Source organism: Micromesistius poutassou (genome assembly GCF_964030765.1).
Source record: "Micromesistius poutassou genome assembly, chromosome: 14".
NCBI classification, from domain to species: domain Eukaryota; kingdom Metazoa; phylum Chordata; class Actinopteri; order Gadiformes; family Gadidae; genus Micromesistius; species Micromesistius poutassou.
The window spans coordinates 8,558,689-8,577,344 of record NC_140284.1 but is presented as its reverse complement, the minus strand read 5'-3'; the positions used below and the strand labels follow the sequence as shown (position 1 = coordinate 8,577,344).

Sequence of the window (18,656 nt, the reverse complement as noted above, 5' to 3'; positions counted from 1 at the left end):
GTGTTTACTTGCGTGTCGTTGGATCAGAGACCCAGGGTGTTTTGTCCGTCAGTGCTTAGCCGTGACCCCTCCTTGAAGAGGCTTTTTGTTGGTGGTTTAGTTTACTGGTCGCTAGTGAAAGGTGGTGGTGGGGTGATGTGTGTCCTCACAGCAGGGTGTCGGGAACGTTTGGCTGCTGGGAGGGGGATGAGGTGCAGGGCAGGGAAGCTGGATGAAGGAATGGTCACTTTCTCCTGTTGGGCCCTATAGTGGAGACTGGCCTTACTGGAAGACCATTGGCAGTCCTGAGTGGAACATTGTGTTAGTCATGGATTAAAGATTTACGTGTGCAGAGACACACGCACGCACGCACAATGGCAGTACTAGCTCTTTTCTGTTCTTTCTTACTTTCACATGCATTGCCCATTTTCCAATTATTTTTCTTTCCTCTTCTTCAAATGCTTGAGGTATTTTGCCCCCGTCTCCGGGAAAACTGAGATGCACAGAGCACTTGTTAAAGAAAACCTGTCAGACGTTGAATAAATTCATGGCCCCGCTTTCTTGAGGTTGCACCAGACGGCTCAATGACTTTAACTTACCCACCATGCGTCCAACATAGGAAATGCTCTCTCCTGGCGAATCGCCTGTGATGAAACCAGACCCTGACACGTGCAACACCGTATACTTCACAGTCCTCGTTCTCCAGTGTGCTGGACCGTCCACTGGAAGGTTTATTTATGGAGCCAAATGGATTTCCTAGCAGCTCTCCTCAGCTCCTCCTCTGCCTTGGCAACAGCTTCACATCCCCAGCCACAGTAGAGGCGGCTGCGAACCACAGAGCTTGAATGGGAGGATTAGGACGCCAGATTTGAATACACCTGGTTGAGATTCTTCACTCCTATTGACGTGAAATACAGGTCAAAATGTTTTCTCAATAATCATTATGAAGCTGCTGTCTGTGTAGCATAGATGTGATACACCAGATGTGTGTGTGTGTGTGTGTGTGTATATATACAGTGTATATATATATATATATATATATATATATATATATATATATATATATATATACATCCACAGTTTTGATTACATTTACTGCCCCAAGGTCAGGCACATCTGCAAGTCTTTAAAATTCATAAGGAATCGTAAAGATGGGGGGAGGGGTCTCCAGTCAGTCCACCGGCTTGCTTGTGGACTGCTGAGTGGATCGAGCCCCCCCCCCCCCCCCCCCCCCCCCAGAGAAGGTCATAGTTTATCACATGTATCCACAGTCATATTATTAACAGGCTGTTGTAACCGGGCACAGCTCAGTCTACAGCGTTTGTGAACATGGTTCATGGTTCACCACACGCATGTCTCTGGGAGCGATGGGGAGACGATGATCAAAACGTAAACGCAGGCCAAATACTCGCTAGTAAATATTAGCATAGAATGTATGACCAGATTTGAGTCTGTACATTTTTATTGACCACTCGTTCACGAATAAATGAAAAAACCAGGACAGTAGGGACCACCCAGGCTGAAAGAGTTGTGTGTTTTTAAAAGGCCAAGCTCCCACAACACCGGTCCACAGAACTCCACCATCACCTCACCGCCTATTCATTCCCCGTGGGCTGTCAGGGGTTCAGCGGAATGGAAAGCAATTATGGGCATAAGCAGCTCCAGCCGCGCATTGTTGTTGTCAGTGGACTGGTAATGAGCTTCTGACTTAATGAGTGGAAACATGATGAAGAGCTTCTTTCAGTCGTCTTGTGAGCGCCGTCGGTATGAAGCGTGGAGTTATCTCCCCGATTCATCAGCGAGGCGCGATGACAGAAGCAGAACACGACTCTGGTACCGGCACTTGAAACACAACATGGAGATGAAGGATGTCCTACCTGGAACGAACACGTCTTCTACTCAGTCTTCAGTTGGAACATCTGTTTAGTAGTCTGTTGTGTTAGCTGTTGCAAAACTCCCGAAGCTGGTTCCAGACGCAAAACGTCTCGGTACGAGATTATTTAGTTTGTTTTGCAACGTCCACTCTTATGAAATGCTTTGAATGATCCTACTCTGCCGGTCAACATTAGTTTGTGGCTATTAGAAAGTTCTTTCATTAAAGAAAAGTGGTGTTGTTATACTCTCCATGGTATCTGATCTCTGTATCGGTGATGTTCCAGTGTTGGCAACACACTGAACTACTGTCTCTCTTTTATCAATGGCACATTAAGGCAGTAATGTAGTATAATTATTAAGTATTTCTGTATAAAACAATAACAGTAGCATTGTACTACTGTTTCTTAACGAGATGCTGAGGAACGAGCGTGGTTGGCCTTTCTGATGGTGTAGCAAACCTCAGAGCTGTCCGTCAGCAGGCCAGCCGTCCGTCAGCGAGCGAGCCGTCCTGCCAACCCGCCCTGTCCCGACACCGACCTGACACCCCACACTCACGGCCTGCAAGGTCATCGCCCTGCAGCTGAGCCTGCAGTCTGACAACCCTCTGAATCAGCACAATTACATAATCTGCTCTAACATTTCTGTTTGTAATCATGTCAATCGACCTCATCCACCCACCTTGTTGTTATCCAGGTGAATCTGTAGCATTAGCATTGCTGAAGCTATTAATAGGCTACATTGATAATCAAGGTGGAGTGACCAGGAATATTACCATGGAAATGCCTTCACAAGCCCCTGTGTATGGGAATGATACTCTCTACCCTCGGGAATACCCTGCTGTCTTTCCCATCCGTTCTCTCAGCCCGCTGCAACTAAACATTCCCAGCCCCTGCCCTCAGATCAGGTTACGGATTGCTGTAGGCTGGGAATCTGTGTTGTGGTTGTTTGCTGTGGATCCCGTGTGTGTGACTCTCTGGCCGCTGTAAGCCCGAGCTCCACGGCCGAGGAAGATGTTGTTAGAAGAATGTGTAAATCCTCGGGCTGCAGCTGCCGCCTTCTTCTTCCTCACAGGCCACTGGAGGGGGCGACCCGTCAGAGATAGGGGAGCTGAATCATTCAGGCGGAGAGTGCGATTAACCATTGATTTCAGTTTTTTTTGTTGCCCCACTGTTGGTCTAGCATGATGAATGGTGTGTTATTGCCAGCGAGAGGGAATATGCTGGCATCCATATCCGTGAATCCTATTATCATAATATCCAGCTCCCTCTCTCCATCCCTTCCCCGGCGTGACGTGAGGGAATGCAGCGCTGAGATAAGGCGTCTTAGCGTGGTCGATTGTTACCCTCTTCTCTTTCACTTGTACCAATTATAATTCCCAAAGCTTTAAAGTGCGCTTAGGATAAGATGGATGCCGGTGAGTTTGGACCGGAGTTAAAGAGTTACAGTGAGATTGTAACCATGGCAACCGTCCCTCCGCCTTTCCCGCCCCTTCTCCCCCAGGCCATACTTGGCTTTTACGCCACGCGGTGAAAGAGGGGACTGTTAACGGCGGAGAGCAGACACAGAGGGGCCTCTCGTGTTTAATTTCCTATGTTGACGGGGGAATGTGCTCGCAGACCGAGGCTGGAGAGAAAGCCCTCTCTTTACAAAGCACGAAGAGGACGAGGACTGCTGGCCTGGATCGTCCGGCATGTTTCGTTCTGCTCCCTTCTGGAAGCTAAACGGGGTGAAGGCTTCCTTCAGCCCGGCTCCTCCTCTGGTCTACAGATTTGCAGTGGAAGCGCCAGTCGTCCTGGCAGGGATTTGGTCCACCCCCTAATCTTTTGCTCATAATTCCATACTAATAATGTTTATCTGAGCTGAGAAGGTGGCTATATCACACATTTGGCAGCAGGTTAAATAAGGAGAGTGTGACTCATCCCTCTCGACTAAATCGCTAATCATATTTCTAATCCTCCCTAATCTACTGATACTGTCTGACAGGAACGGCGATGTCCCTGTGATCTAACCCTCTAGGACGGTGTAGCCTGGATCGTCCGTTTTCTCTCTCTCTCTCTCTCTCTCTCTCTCTCTCTCTCTCTCTCTCTCTCTCTCTCTCTCTCTCTCTCTCTCTCTCTCTTGTTCTCTTGTTCTCTTGTTCTCTCGTTCTCTCTCTCTCAGCTAGTTGACTAAACGCCACATGCGCGACCACGGGTTTCCTCGTGGCTGGCCTGCGAGGAGCGGGTTGCCATGGCTACGCTGAGAGGTGCGGGGGGGAGCGGTCCGGGGCGGCGTGCGATTAGCGGCGCCACAGACTTCAGGCTCCTCCTGAGACCGGAGGCCCGTCTCCGCGTGGGCGTCGATGTCGCCGCACTACAGTGACACGCCGATTATGACGCCACCCATTCGGGGATATGTATCACTTCCTGTCGGGCAAGAGTGGGGTAGAGGACTCGGGCGTTTTTTTTTCTTTTGGTGAAATGTATTTTGAGAGATTAGCCATTTTCTTTCCTTCAGTGCTGATTGACCCAGTTTCCAAGCGATGGGGTTTTCCGTCGCACATCGCAAGGGCACTAAGCGGGTGGAAATCTTCCTGGTTTCATCAAGGCAACGTAAACCGAGGGAACCGTCTGCCAATGTGGTGGCACCTCACCATCCCCGGTGGTGGAGTTTCCACCGCCAAGGGTATTTTAACAGACGGAGAACAGCTGCCAATGCAGAGACCGTCACAACGTTGCGCTGAATGTGTGATTCCAGCTTTGTAATGGATCGCATTTCTCCATCGCCAAATTGGTTTCCATCGCACAATGCTTTTCTTAGATGAACTGTGACCGCTGACTGGTCATTTCTCATGGGGGGGAGAGTGGGAGGTGTGCTCCTAGGGTGGTCTGTGGGGGAGGGGGGGGGGGTTTCCCATGAATAAAGTCATCCTCTGAGACCACGTCTTTGAGGTGGACACTAGAAAAATCAATGTTGGTGTATTTTGTGGTTCATGACTGCCAGGAATCGAGAATAACATGTTCTTTAAGATAACACGGTACCATAATGCTCACAGATCACAACACACAGAAAAACATTTCTATACGCTCTTCTTCTGACATTTAGTTATTTTATATACTTCGATGAGTTTGGCTATTTCTGAAACCATGTCGTCGTGCGATTGCTGCGGGGGAACTGCTAATCGGATCCGATTCACACGTAGTTCGGCCATACAGGAATGTCTGCAGCAGAAGGGGAAATCGTCACCCGGGATGGGGGGGGTGGACTGATGCTGATATGGTCGGATTGACATATTGTCGGTTAAGCTGTGTGTGAAATGACGAGCAGTGTTTGTGAAGGCTTGACGCGGTTTCCTCTTTAATCCCACAAGCTGTGTCTATCCTCCAAAAAGATCGATTTAGAGGGCTTGGATTTGCTATGAAGCATAATCGATGAGACTTGGCCCTCATATGCTGGCACTGAAATAATAATCCACATCCCGAGTATGACTATGCGAGACGCGCACACTTCTATTTGCATTTCAACACTGTCACACTTTATCTTGGCAGAGGATCCTCGAGATATTTAGAGGAATACTCAAATATTTAAACCTTTTGGGAACTTTACAGAAAGCAGGAGTGTTTCTAAGAATAGAGACTTAGAACCGCCGGAGCCGGAGTGACCTCTTTAAGTCTATGAATCACTTCAAAGCCCCAACAGAGCCAAACAGATATATTTCATAAGAACGGTACGCGTACTGCACCAAGGTCCGCTCACACACACTTTCAAAGCCTTTTAGTTTGTGCCATGTTACTATGGTAACAGAGATGAGGGGTTGCTTGTTATTTTCCTCTTACATCTCTCGTGTTCCTCGGTAGAAATCTGCTGGTTGACTCTGACTTGCATGCAAGATCTTTCACGGCTGTGGCCCGGGAGGGTGGGGGGGGGGGGGGGGGGTTCAATTGTCCGTTGAGTTGTTGGTGTGTGGGTTCTTCCTCCTGCGTTGCTCTGATGTGACGGCTCGTACCTGGAACCCTGCGCTGAACGTTGGGCGTGGCGGTGTTTGTTGCTCGCTTGCCCCCCTCCCCCCTCTCTCTTCCCCTCTTATGTCCTTCTGTGAAAGGCAACTTCAACTCTAAAGACTGCAAACCCTCAAGAGATACCAGTACGATTCATCTCCACGGCAACCCTCTGCTGCCGCCATCCCGGTCGATGAATTATGAATGAATGAGATTCCAGAAAAAAGCTAATTAACATTTCAAAGTGACGTCCAGGGGATGATCCACTTCCCGTGGTGCCTTTTTGTTAGCAGGAGGCTACATCCTGTCGCTGGGTTCACCTTCACTCTCCTCCTTCACCATCAATATTCAGTCTGTCCTGCTGTGGAACATCTCCTGTAGGTCACTGACGTGGGTTTACCGTGTGGGTCCGTCTCCACGGTGACGGCGGTAATGAGGAGATGGATGTCTTGGTCCGTGAGAGGGAGGCGGGGGAACAGAAGTGTTCCTGTGATCAAGCCTGACCCCAGGACTAACATGATGTTCCCAGTGACTGGGGAGTCGGTGTTTGCGGCGCCTGAACCACAAACCAGTCATTCCCCGGGTGCCCAGTGCTGCAGGCGTGGCCCAGACCCTCACCAGGAGCCCAACCACAGCTAGACATCTCCCAAACCGATTCCAACCTCATTCTCGGGGTCAGGAACACCTGCCGATGGGGGATGGATTTGACAATTTGGACAACCCAGGGTAACGTTTTAAACAGTTGCTTGGCAGATGGATTATTTCACGTTGAAGGTGAAAAGTACAAAAATGTAAAAGGTAACTTCAGAGCCCACTCACACTTGGCTTAAACCATCGCCAACCTAATGCTGAATTATAAATGTTTATTACCTAAACATAACCATAATGATATATGGTATAATATATATAGCTGCTTTGCCTGGGCTGTACTGGAGATCTCCATGCGAGCGGTTCATTCTAGCCGGTACAGCCCTCACACCCTCACAAGTCTCCACATCCTCACAGCTTATCCCCGCGCCTGGCAGCCTGGGAAATGTCAAAGTAACGAGGAGTGCTGGTGAAAGCTAAGCATGGCTCCTCGCTCGTGGCAGATCCTCTCCTCACGGGGTCCCTGAGCTCGCTCCCCTCATGTCTCGCTATCTTCTGTTTAATTAAAACCCGTCACCATGTTTCACTTTGCTCCAGCCTCGTCCTTAATGGTCAAACTCTAGGCTGTAAAGACCTGCTTCAGCCGCGGCCCCACAGTGACTATATTCTTGTCATCCGTTTCTGGCTGAATTCCTTGCAGCTCTGTTTGGTCCATTTTCTGTATCTCCCAACGCTCTCCCTCCCCCCCCCCCCCCCCCCCCCCCCTCCATCCCCATCTTTTTTTTGCAGTAATTGAATTTCATTCCTCTTGGGTCGAGAGAAAGATATGTGTGGGAGGGCTTGAGAAAATGAAGTAAAGATTGAAGCAAAGACTGAAACGGAGAGACAGAGGGAGATGGATAGAAAACAATCTGGGGGAAGAAAGAGGGAGAGGGAGAAAGAAGGGGAGAGTAGTCACACAGCAGGTATTGGCACAGCTGGGGCCTTTCAGAGCCAATACCTGCTGGGAAGATATTGACTTGACGGCATTGCCCTCCCAATTAAGGTAGGAACTGTTGCATAAACCGCAGAGGAAAACACTAAAGCCGAGCCGACCGTTTCACTCTGCTGGCCTGAAGCCCCCCCCCCCCCCCCCCCCTCGCCCCTCCATCGAGTTCACACAGGTTTGCTGTTCGTCCCGATCTGAGTTATTCTTTTTATAAAAGATGGGCTAGCGATCTCAGTCTTCTCGGCGTCAACCTTTAAGTACCGTCAGCCTTTCTCCTGACTGCTCTCATTTTGAAGTGTAGCGCAGACTGAATGGAGGCTTTGTCAGTGGACACCGGTCTGAGAGGAACCTACACAGATTTCAAAAGAGGAGTCTCTGGGGAGGTCCTCCCTCGGAGAACCAGCAGGACTGGTCTTCCTGGGGACTCTGGGGTTCCTGTTCGCTCTTTTAACGGGAGCACAATGCTGCGACCAATGCGGCGCCTCTGCCTCCGCCAGGGATAGACAAACTAGCCGGTGAATAGCATGGTGCCTGTATTCTCCTCTGTTTTTCCATGCCCATGGGCCAATCGGCTCAGGCTGTGCGTGATTGGACAACACTTTACCAAAAGACGGCCAATCAGACACAGCCGGAGGCCTTTTAGCAAGCGGATTAAAAACAAAGGAAGTAAATGGAAGAAATGAAGGAAAAGCAGCTGGCAGCTATAATAAAAACAGGGAGGCTAATAGTGGCCCCTTTAGGGGCCTTTACACCCTACCTTCATTTAAACAAAGATGAACCACTGTGCTTGGAATAATTTGAAAAGATTTCAAATGAAGGCTTGGTAGCCGTAATGTTTCCAGGTTAAACGGGTCTTGTGATGTCCTGCGATCGCGCATCTCATTGCGTTCGAGACAGTGGAACTGATTCAGCTCTCGGGCCTCGTTACTGCCAGGTCTGAACTGACCCACTTTCACCAGATTTGGAGAGGGAACGTGGAAGCGTTTAGCCTAATAAGCCTATATATAGTCACTGACCAAATTGTGCTTGAATGACCTGCAGTGATGCAAGAGCTGTAATTGGATGATGGCGTCCAATCAAATCAAAGCCCATGTGGTTGGTAGAATGAAATTAGAGGCACACTGAGTGTTGTTTTTAACGTTGACTTGTGACCGAGAGGGCCACATTAACTGTACTTTACTATTTTAGGTTTTGTGTTTGGTTGTTTTCAATGTCTTGGATGCTTTCTGTTGGTAGTTAAAGAAGATTCTCCATAAACACACAGAAACATCATTTGCATTTTTGTGTAGTTCTGGATTTCTTTTATGTCACTTTTTTATTATTTTTTTATTTCACTGTGTCTCAATCCTGCCATGACAACTACATTTCCCATCTGGGATCCAATGAATAAAGACCAACTTTATTTCTCTCATCTGATAAGGAAAGAGTTTAAAGAGCACACAGGAATAATGGCGACTGATCTGTAAATGCTGTTGTACAGCTGAAGGTACCATCTCTGACCTTCAGTGTTACAGTTCATTCAGGCTGCTAAACATGTTCCCCCTGGACGCCATGCTGAAGCTCTCTGCAAAATCTCATCTCCATCCGTCCTTCTGTGGTGCGTTTTCATGGCACTGGTATTATTAGCCATGGTATTAATGTAGACAGAATTGTCTGTCTTGTTATTCTAAGTCCTCTAAAGCCCATTACTGTAAGCCTAGTCAGTCTTCAAAGACTTAACCCTGGCGTGTGCATGAACTTGCATGTTTGATTGTGTGCATGACATGTGTGTGTGTTCTAGAGAATGGGGAATTATGGCAAGTCAACATCTGTCAGATGGTTTGGCATATGTACACCATATGTAATCTAAAATACCCTTGGATCTGGTTTTAATATTTGAAAATGGATCTAGGTTTTTCCAGCCTTAGTCTAGTCCAGATTCCCATTACCATGGTCAGGGTCAGAGTAATTACAACAGTCACACAGTAAGATAATTACAACTGTCAGCCATGTTTGCTAATCTGAAAGGTACATTTTAACATGAAGATAATTAATGTTGTGTGGTAATTCCAGTGAATTGTGGCGTCTTTGTGCGGTTCACCGTAAACCCCGCAGTCCCTCCGACAGCATGCCTTTCCCCATACATTAGGAGCCAGGCTCTCCATCTGTATGTTGCCATGGTGACTAGACAGGCTCCCACTGCCTGGGCTGCAGAATTGGTATTCTGTTGTCGCAAAGACCTGGTGCCTGCTTTATCCCACTGGTCCGCTGGCTGCCACACCAGCGTGTGTGTGTGTGTGTGTGTGTGTGTGTGTGTGTGTGTGTGTGTGTGTGTGTGTGTGTGTGTGTGTGTGTGTGTGTGTGTGTGTGTGTGTGTGTGTGTGTGTGTGTGTGTGTGTGTGTGTGTGTGTGTGTGTGTGTGTGTGATCGCCTGTGTGTTTGTGTCCGGATGGCAGCCGTAAAGTTGAAACAATGCACCTCACCGGGACCGGCTCATCTGTCATACTGTCACGTAGTTCTGACATCATCGCTGCAGAGTAGGTCACACGCCACACACACTCACACTCACACACTCACACTAGAAGGGTCTTTTAATCAACCTTAAATAATGAAGAATAGACCTGTGGTCACAGTCGCCTCGGTAAGGGTTTGCTAAAGGTCATGTGTTTGAATAACATCACTGCTTATTAATAGTCCCCAAAGTTAGTAGAAGCCTGGACTCACGATAAAGCCTTAATTCCAACAGGGTTCATGTTTTAATAAGGGCCCTTTGATTAGCCTGACCTTTCAGCCTAAACTGGGGGCGGCATGTGGCTCGGAGGCAGAGCGGGTTGGCTGGTAACCGGAAGGTTGCTAGTTCGATCCCCGGCTCCTCCCAGCTGAGTATCGAGGTGTCCCTTAGCAAGACGCCTCACCCTGACTGCTCCTGACGAGCTGGCTGTCGCCTTGCATGGTGCTTGACTCTGCCGTCGGTGTGTGAATGTGTGTATGAATGGGTTAGTGTTATGCTAACCCTGCAATATTGTAAAGCGCTTTGATTGGCCACTGGTTAGAAAAGCGCTGTATAAATTCAGTCCATCTACCATCTACACAACTCTCAAATGTCACCATGGAAAATTACGTTTCCGTCATGTGATTCAGGTCTGTTGTGCTCTCACTCTGGACTCTGTGGATTTGAAGTGGACTTCATTGAGTGCCATGACACCTTGACTCAACAAGTGTAACATGATGTTCGCAAATCAATGGTTGGTTGCTTGTGTGAATCCCACGGAGGTGCTGCCTTCACCTGAGCCTGTTACCCACCTCACTGAGCAACATATGTTGCAGATGCTTGCCAAGTCAAGCACACCAAATGCCCTGTAGCAAAGGACACAACAGAACACTTGCTTTAGTTTGGATTCTTCAAAACAGTCAAACAGATCAGCTTAGTAGTCCATTCACTGTTACTGCTCAGTTATTTCGTTTTCATGCTTTAAGCCAAAGAGACTGCGCTGTTGTCAATGAGACTGATTTCCGAGTCCAGTTGTTCAGGTGCAGGTAGGGTTAAGGCTCTTAGCTAACCGGGATGGACCGAACCGGGATCAAACCCAGTGCATTCCGTCTGGGAATCAAACCCCCTAGCTACACTATCTCCCCCCTGAATGTAACGCACTGTAGCCTCACCCTGACCGCGGCGCAAGCAGCCGTCTGAAACAGGACGTGGTTTCTTGGCTGTTGACCCTAATCCCTGCCCAGAGGGCGTGCAGGCCTGGGCAGCGCGGCTCAGAGCCTGGCCCAGCTTATCCACAGATCAATTATGTTCTGACTGGAAAACCCCAGCACACTCCTCCATGCTGACGGGCTCAGCCCTGATGCAGCCCTCTGATAACCAAGACGGTCCTCATGGCAGGGTTTTAAATGCTTACCTTCCCATAAGTACTTATTGATTTCCGGGCGCTGTTTGACCAGTATGATCTCCTGCACCCCAGTGTTTGTTTGATTACCTTTTTGGGATTCTTAGCTTCCAAGTGACGGTCAATTATTCGGTTGAAGTATTCTACAAATTAGGATTAGCTTGGATAAGCCTTGTGGAAGCTTTGTAGCAGTGAGTTGTTGATATGCTGATCACCTCATTACCTTGTTGCTGTATATTGTTAATTTGTACATAATCAAAGTGTTACTCTTTGATTATGTTACTTTTGTTACTCAACATGTACAAGTAAATTAATTCATGAGCTCATTTTCTGTCGGTTCGCCTTGTTCCTCCCAAAGCCATAAGAGGAACAGGTCATCCTTTTGACTTCTGACGTCTCTCTAAGCAACTGATCCTGAAGGCACGACTCTTGAGTGGCGGGCAGCAGATGTTGCGTGATCTACGGACGCCAAGAACCAGCGCAGCCTCACTCGCGGTCTCCTATCACGCTGCGGAACGCCTCCTGGATCTGTAGCGCTAAGAAGTTTAGGCTAATCTCAAAGAGGCCAATTGATTGGCCTCCGTAGCAGAGCGGCATCTGGGCCTGTCGTTAGTTATTACCCAGAAGGCTCTGGAGTGAGGGCAGCCCGCCGCAAGGTAGCGCTGACCGACTCTGCCGCTGCTGCTCTGGTCTTCGGACATAACGCTCTGTTGTGTGACCTTTTTGTGTGTTTTTATTTCCAAAGTTGACTTCCGACACGTTTTTGTTGTTTTGGTGTTAATTAGGCTGGTGGCTTCTTCGTTTGCATATTTGCGTTTCGACAAATATTGTCTCTGCCTGCTGTGCCCGGCTCTACATATTAATCGTCGAGTTGCTCTATAATGATTATGCACCGTATCGAATTAGCATATCATCATATTAATTTGCCTCTCGCTCCCCCTCCCCCCTCCCCCCCTACAGCTACAGACATGTACGACACAGCCGCATTAAGACACTGGTTATGCGCGGCGGTGTGTCCGCTAGCTTATTGGAGAGTTGCTGCTCCGTACATGCGGAGCCTCGTGTTCACTTGTATCCAATCAATGTCAATTGAACGCTTATGCTTTCAGAGCTACAATGCGTGACCCGTCCGCCCCTCGCCTGGCCAATGGGCTGGTCCTGGTTTTAGGTGCGGCCTGTGAGATGTACCTGGTCTCCAGGTCTGAACCGCTGCCCGGTTAACGCTAATGCGACATCTGCTTGTGTAACTTTAACGCGGCTAGCCGGGGCGATGGTTCGGAACGGCTCTGCAGTGGATGGACGCCTCGGGACAGAAGACATTAAAAGCTCTGGATGAAGACGCTTTCTCTTTTTTATTTTCTTCTTATTTTCTTTTCTTTTTTTTTTTTTTTCTTTTTTAAACACACCCCTAACAAGATCGCAACTGTGTAATTAGGGGTGTGACCACACGGTTGAATTGTTTTAATTATGAGGGGATTGCATGTTCTAGTTTGTGTGTGCAGCACTTGTGCTGTAAAGAATTCCTCCAAACTATTTTCAAAATGTAATTGGGTTTGCGCTGTACACTTCGAATCAATTGCTACTCTTTATCTCTTGGGTACAGACCTGTAGACATAACCTCTGAATCTCTCTCATTCACTCTCCCACTCTCTCTCTCTGTCGTCTCTCTCTCGTTCTCTCTCTCTCTCGTTCTCTCTCTCTCTCTTGCTCTTTCTCTCGTACTCGCTCTCCCTCGCGGTCCGCCGTGCCCTCAGTCTCGCTCCCCGACGGTGCGTCCTAAAGTTCAGGTCTTGGGGGGGCGTGCGTGTCCGGGAGGTAATTGATCCTGGGATGTCCTGGCATGTCTCGCCGGGCCAGAACGTAGGGAGCGTGATGAGGCCCTCCTCTGATTGGTCGGCTGCCTCTGGGATCGGGTAGACTGGATGAATAGCGGAGACCTTTTCAAACCTGTCCTGTGAGTGGATCCGCGGTGTCGGGTAGCTCCTATAAGACCTGGCCTCGTGCCTGAACTCTGCTGTTTCAGCATTGTCTTCTAGTTTGGCTCAGGGTGGCTGCGGGGGTAGTGCTGTTGGTTCAAGCCAGGGGACTTCCATGTTTGTGTTTCTTCTGTCTGGTTAATGGTTTATGGGCTAGCATCGTAGCGTTGTAGCATCTGGAGCCAGATGATTCACTACTTGATTGGACACTGATTGGCTTGATGGCACCTAGTGGCCGTTACCGCGGCTAAATGAAGCCATGAACTAAATGTTGTGCTTACAAAATGTCTACTTAATGCTGCCTTCAATACATAACTGGTGACTAGGAATACCAGTTGTAAATTAATCCCTGTTAGGTAAGACATTGATCTGACAGTACTCACTTCTCATAAAAACTGTGTAGTCGATTTTTAAAGTCATTGATTGCTTAAACAGACATGAAAAGCAGAATGAAAGCATCCAATGCTGGTGTTCGGCAGCATGTCTATAGTGATTGACCGGCTGCTCCAGTCCACAGTTCTTACCCAGCAGTCGGTCACAGTCAGGGTCTGACATGCTCCGTGTAAAACCACCAAAGCCTCACTCTGCCTGCCAAACTTCAACATTTTGTCAATTCAAGATGGCAGTCAGAATAAGGCTAAACTTTTGGCCCGAGGAAACTAGTCTTTCAACATTTTGTCCCTATTTTTCTGTAGGGCGTGTCTACTCTGATTACATCATGCTGATCACACTGTGATGTTCCCTGATGCCAGGGGAACTGGCATCATATATTAGCATTTTGTAAGGTATTAGCATTAACAGGACACTCGGGTTAGAAGGTTAAGCATGGTACGGTAATAGGGCAAAAGATTGTCAAAAGACTCAAGAAACTGACCTTGGATCAGGTGCTCCAGTCCCTGTAGAACTGACCTTATGTGTGTTGTGGCGATGAATTCATTCTGTTTGTTCACCTGACCTGACTCTACTTAATGCTGCATCAAGTTCTCTTCACTGTCTCTTCATCTACATCTACAAACATCTACAGCATCAGGCGGTTGGCCTCATGCAGAACAGACATTCTATCACGTTACATGGAAGCTGGCCTCTCACTGTTCTTTGAATTCGAGAGTAACGGTGTTCCCCAAGTACAGCTGACTGCTCAGTAGGACGGGGTAATAGTATGGATAATATTATTGAACAATCACATAACATTGAAATATTGCCAGTCAAATATTTTCCCCAAATTTTCCCCATATTTTCTCTCGATTATATTTTTTAGCAAAGATAACGTGACTGAATGTCTCGTAATATTCATTCATAAATTCACCGCTACAGCTGTGGTTTGTGTGTTAATGTCCATTTAGGTGATTTTCTGTCCTCAGCGACCTTGTACGTTTCTTCTTTTTCCACTGAGCCACAGTGTCATAGCTTAATCACCGTCCAGACGGGTGTGTGAGTAATGGGGGTTTAGTCATGGGGAGGAAGTTCTGCTTATTCTTAAACATGCCAGTGCTTGTGAAGCCTCTTCATTCGCGCACGGATGGCTTGGTGGAAAGAATAGATTTATTACTGGCTTAATGTTTTGGATGTCTGTGTTAAAATTAAATTCAAATTAAATTCTTTGTCAGTTTTTAAATTGGTAATTCTAACATGCACCACTGAGATTATATCTCTTTGTCTTTAATTTTTCAATGAAGAGTCATTAATTGTTTTTAATTCAATAACATTTCATTATCAGTGTAGATAAAATTGGGTATGTGATCAACTGAAATACCTTTAACAAGTTTCTCACATAAAGGATTGAATTGATATTTGATGGGTCCAAGGGTATTTGTTTTTCAGAAGGGCGTCATGATTTCCCCAGACAAACCCCTGATAGAGGGAATAGGGAGAGGCAATGAAAGGCTGATCCCCACATTGAGGCAGGCTCTCTGGGCAGGAAGGCATTATCTGTTTTAATAATGCAGTCTCGGGGGATAATTAACCAGCACCATGGCAGAAGAATGTGATCGGGCATCTCTCAGCAAATCTTCCACCTGAGGCAACATGTTTTAAAACAGTTTAGTATTCATGAGTGCATGTTCCTGTCAGTTCTCTGCCAGAGGAACTAGACATTGGTGTTCCGTTCCTCCTCCCAGAGAGGTGGAGGGAGGAGGGACCACCCAGCCCTGGGTCCCATAATGTCAGAACCGGGCCGGGCTCCCACCGTGGTTCATGACGCTCATCATGCCCTGAGTCGCTATACGTTCCACAGTACGGTCGCTGTTTTGTTTGGCTGTGATTCCTCGATTGGTTGAGCCTCTGGCTGCCCCTGGCTGTGGCTGACAGCATGGTGGCTCTGCTGCGCTCTGCATCCTCGCTCAGTATGTGCTACCCTCTCTCCAGACACAACAGGGTACAAAGCAGAGGGAGAAATGAGGGCAGATCGCTTGGCTAATTCCAGAGAAGGATCCTTTATCTATTAATGTGATTCAGTATTTAGGTGATAAAAGTAGTCCAGTCTGCAGCCTACGCCATATGCACTGGCGTTTTATTACAGGCAGTGGTCGTAAAAGATGTGTTTTCCATCGTGCACCATTTTTACGGCACGCATTTAAAGGCGCCCACACCTCGGACATGTTGGATCTATTTATTAATTTGCGGTGGATGCTGGGGGGCTCGCACACACTGCTCTGGTCTCATTCCAATGGCACACTCCATTATACTTTATGCAGAATCAATGTGTTTGAAGCTTCCCAACTCCCTTTGACAACAGGCTTCACTTTTTGTCTCTTCTTTCTTTTTTTGAGATTCCTCAACCTTTATTTATCCAGGTAGAGACCACATTTTGCGAGGCTGATCTGGCCAAGCGAGCAGAACTTTATGTATAACATTCAGCAATACTCGAGTGCAGAAATATGAATCAAGTGCAAGGCAACAGCCACACTGGTCGTGTTCCAGGTCTTTCAGGTTGCCCTTTGAAATCAGCAAATCCCTGGCCAAGAGAAGGAGACGGCTCTCCCAGCGAGCCCCTTCTCTCAGCCTGTTCTCCCCCTTCAATCAGACACATTCCTCCCATGCCTGTCCTCTGCAGCCTGCAGGCGGAGGCCCGGTGTGACAGAGCGATTCTGACAGCTGTGGCAGCCCAATCACCACATTCTCTCAAAGCTTTTTTTAAATGTTTTTCGGCCACGGATTTGGTTTTTGGGGAAACCTACCAATCCAAACAAAGAAGACTTTTATTTAAGCGTATTTTGTCGTTTTTTTCAGACTAATGAGAACACCTTTTTTAAAATTACTTCTATTGTATTTTGAGCCGTGCTCAGAAACGACAAATGTAAATGCGGCTGTTGACAGCGAGATGAGGGAGATTACACACACACACACACACACACACACACACACACACACACACACACACACACACACACACACACACACACACACACACACACACACACACACACTCTGTGTCATCTTGCGGCATCACTGAAGTCACCCTGAGTGTTCCGGTAGCACATGACCTGAATCTCAATGAAGTCTGGCTCCTCTCCTCCCCTCCCTCTCCCAGCTCCCCTCCCTCCCCCCTCTTAGTCTTTGCTTACAGCCGGTGAACATGCTCTGACACTCCCCCTCTCCTCCCTCCCCGTTGCTCATCCCTCACAGCCGGTGAACATGCGTACGTGGGGACACGCCCGCAGGCTCCAGGCATGCATGCCGTGTTGCCCCCCAAATCATAAACACACACGCACGCTTGTACGCAATGCACGCATGTACACACACACACATGCACAAATAGACGTGCATGCACACACAATTACACACACACAGACGCTCATACACATAGGCATGCACACACAAATAGACACGTATGTACATACACGCACACTAGTGCACAAACACGCACGTGCACAAATAGACACGCATGCACACACAATTACACACAGAGACCCTTGCACACATAGACATGTACACACGCAGACACTCGCTCACATCGACATGCACACACACACACACACACACACACACACACACACACACACACACACACACCATACACACACAGACATGCACACGCACAGAGGCATATTCATTCAGACACTGTACACAGAAACACACGATCCCCCTCAGTCAGAGTGAGGCGATGCGGAACAAGCCAGTGAGTGCTGGACCTGTTGTCTCCTCCAGCAGACATGTGTTTCTGATGACAGCAGACGGAGCTGATAACTCTGTATCCGTCTGCTGCAGCACGGGGAGCTGCTTCTCCTCGGTCGGATCGCGGTGGAGGGAGAGGGGAACATCTCAGAGTTCTCCTTTGGTTTTCGCCGACCGGCGAGGTGTCACTTCATCTCTCGTGTTGTTGGACGGGGGAAACTTCAGCCTGCGTGTCTCACAGAAGAACACGAGGACACTGGTCCATTCCAACAGATTTATTTTGGTCAGGTTGCCGGAACCATTATCACCTAAATGTCTTTTTGTTCTTTTTGCAGATCATCATAACAAATGTATACACGTGGGGTTTTATTTCCTGCTCATTAGACAAAGCAGGCAGGCCTCAGGTAGCTTGTGACGGCCATTTTTCATCATTACTGACCTTATCTTATAGACTTGATGATTAATCAATAAATCAGAAGGGATGAATCGGTGAATCAACAAACAGCCACGTCTCATTCGTTCTAATAAACCGAGGCTGCAACACACAGGAAGGCTGTTCGCCCCTACCGTAACCCTTGAGCCATTCTTTACTGCCGCTTTAATGCCCTGTCTCACACGCTCCCCTCCATCTCGACCGCACCCACTTTAACGGCCACTGTGACCTTTTCTGAATGTCACGGTCACAAACCACCCGGCTGAGGGGAACGGCTTCCAGCCGACGGCGGTGAAGCCTTCCCACAGCCAGCGAGCCACGGAGTCCAGACCTCAACCAAACCCCATCGAGGCGTCCTCCTGCTCACACTCAGCCAGCAGCTACAGTAACAGACGCTCCCTCCCTCACATCCAGTGTAAACAGTCTCTATCGTCGATCCCCTCCCACCTCCAGTGAAAACAGTCAGCATTCTGCATCGCTATCCTCATGTCTCCCATCTAACCAGGCATGACGTCTTTGTTCTCATCTACAGCCCTCCAGGGCTGGGGGGTGGAGGGGTCCTCCCAACCCCTCCTCCCCCACCATCACCACCCCCACCCCCACCCCGTCCTCCTCCCCTTCTCACCCCCCCCCCCCCCAGGATAGGTCTATGTAGCATCACCCAGACTGACTCGCGTTCAGTCTGGGTGAATTCAGTAAAGCATGAGAAACATGACCTGGGGAAGAGCCAGAGGGCAGGTGCGCACACACACACACACACACACACACACACACACACACACACACACACACACACACACACACACACACACACACACACACACACACACACACACACACACACACACACACACA

The 18,656-nt window shown here is 48.3% G+C and overlaps 1 protein-coding gene across 1 annotated transcript in view; it reads left to right on the top strand.

Moving 5' to 3' along the window:
* Positions 1-17,357: 17,357 nt before the first annotated feature.
* Positions 17,358-18,656, top strand: part of LOC311358810 (FERM, ARHGEF and pleckstrin domain-containing protein 1-like) — a gene marked incomplete at its 5' end in the record, with an annotated part of 29,932 nt that continues 28,633 nt past the window's right edge. The window contains 2 exons of the mRNA XM_084478922.1: positions 17,358-17,372; positions 18,069-18,186. Of these exons, the coding sequence (XP_084335048.1) occupies positions 17,358-17,372; positions 18,069-18,186 (133 nt within the window). The remainder of the gene's footprint in view (positions 17,373-18,068; positions 18,187-18,656) is intronic.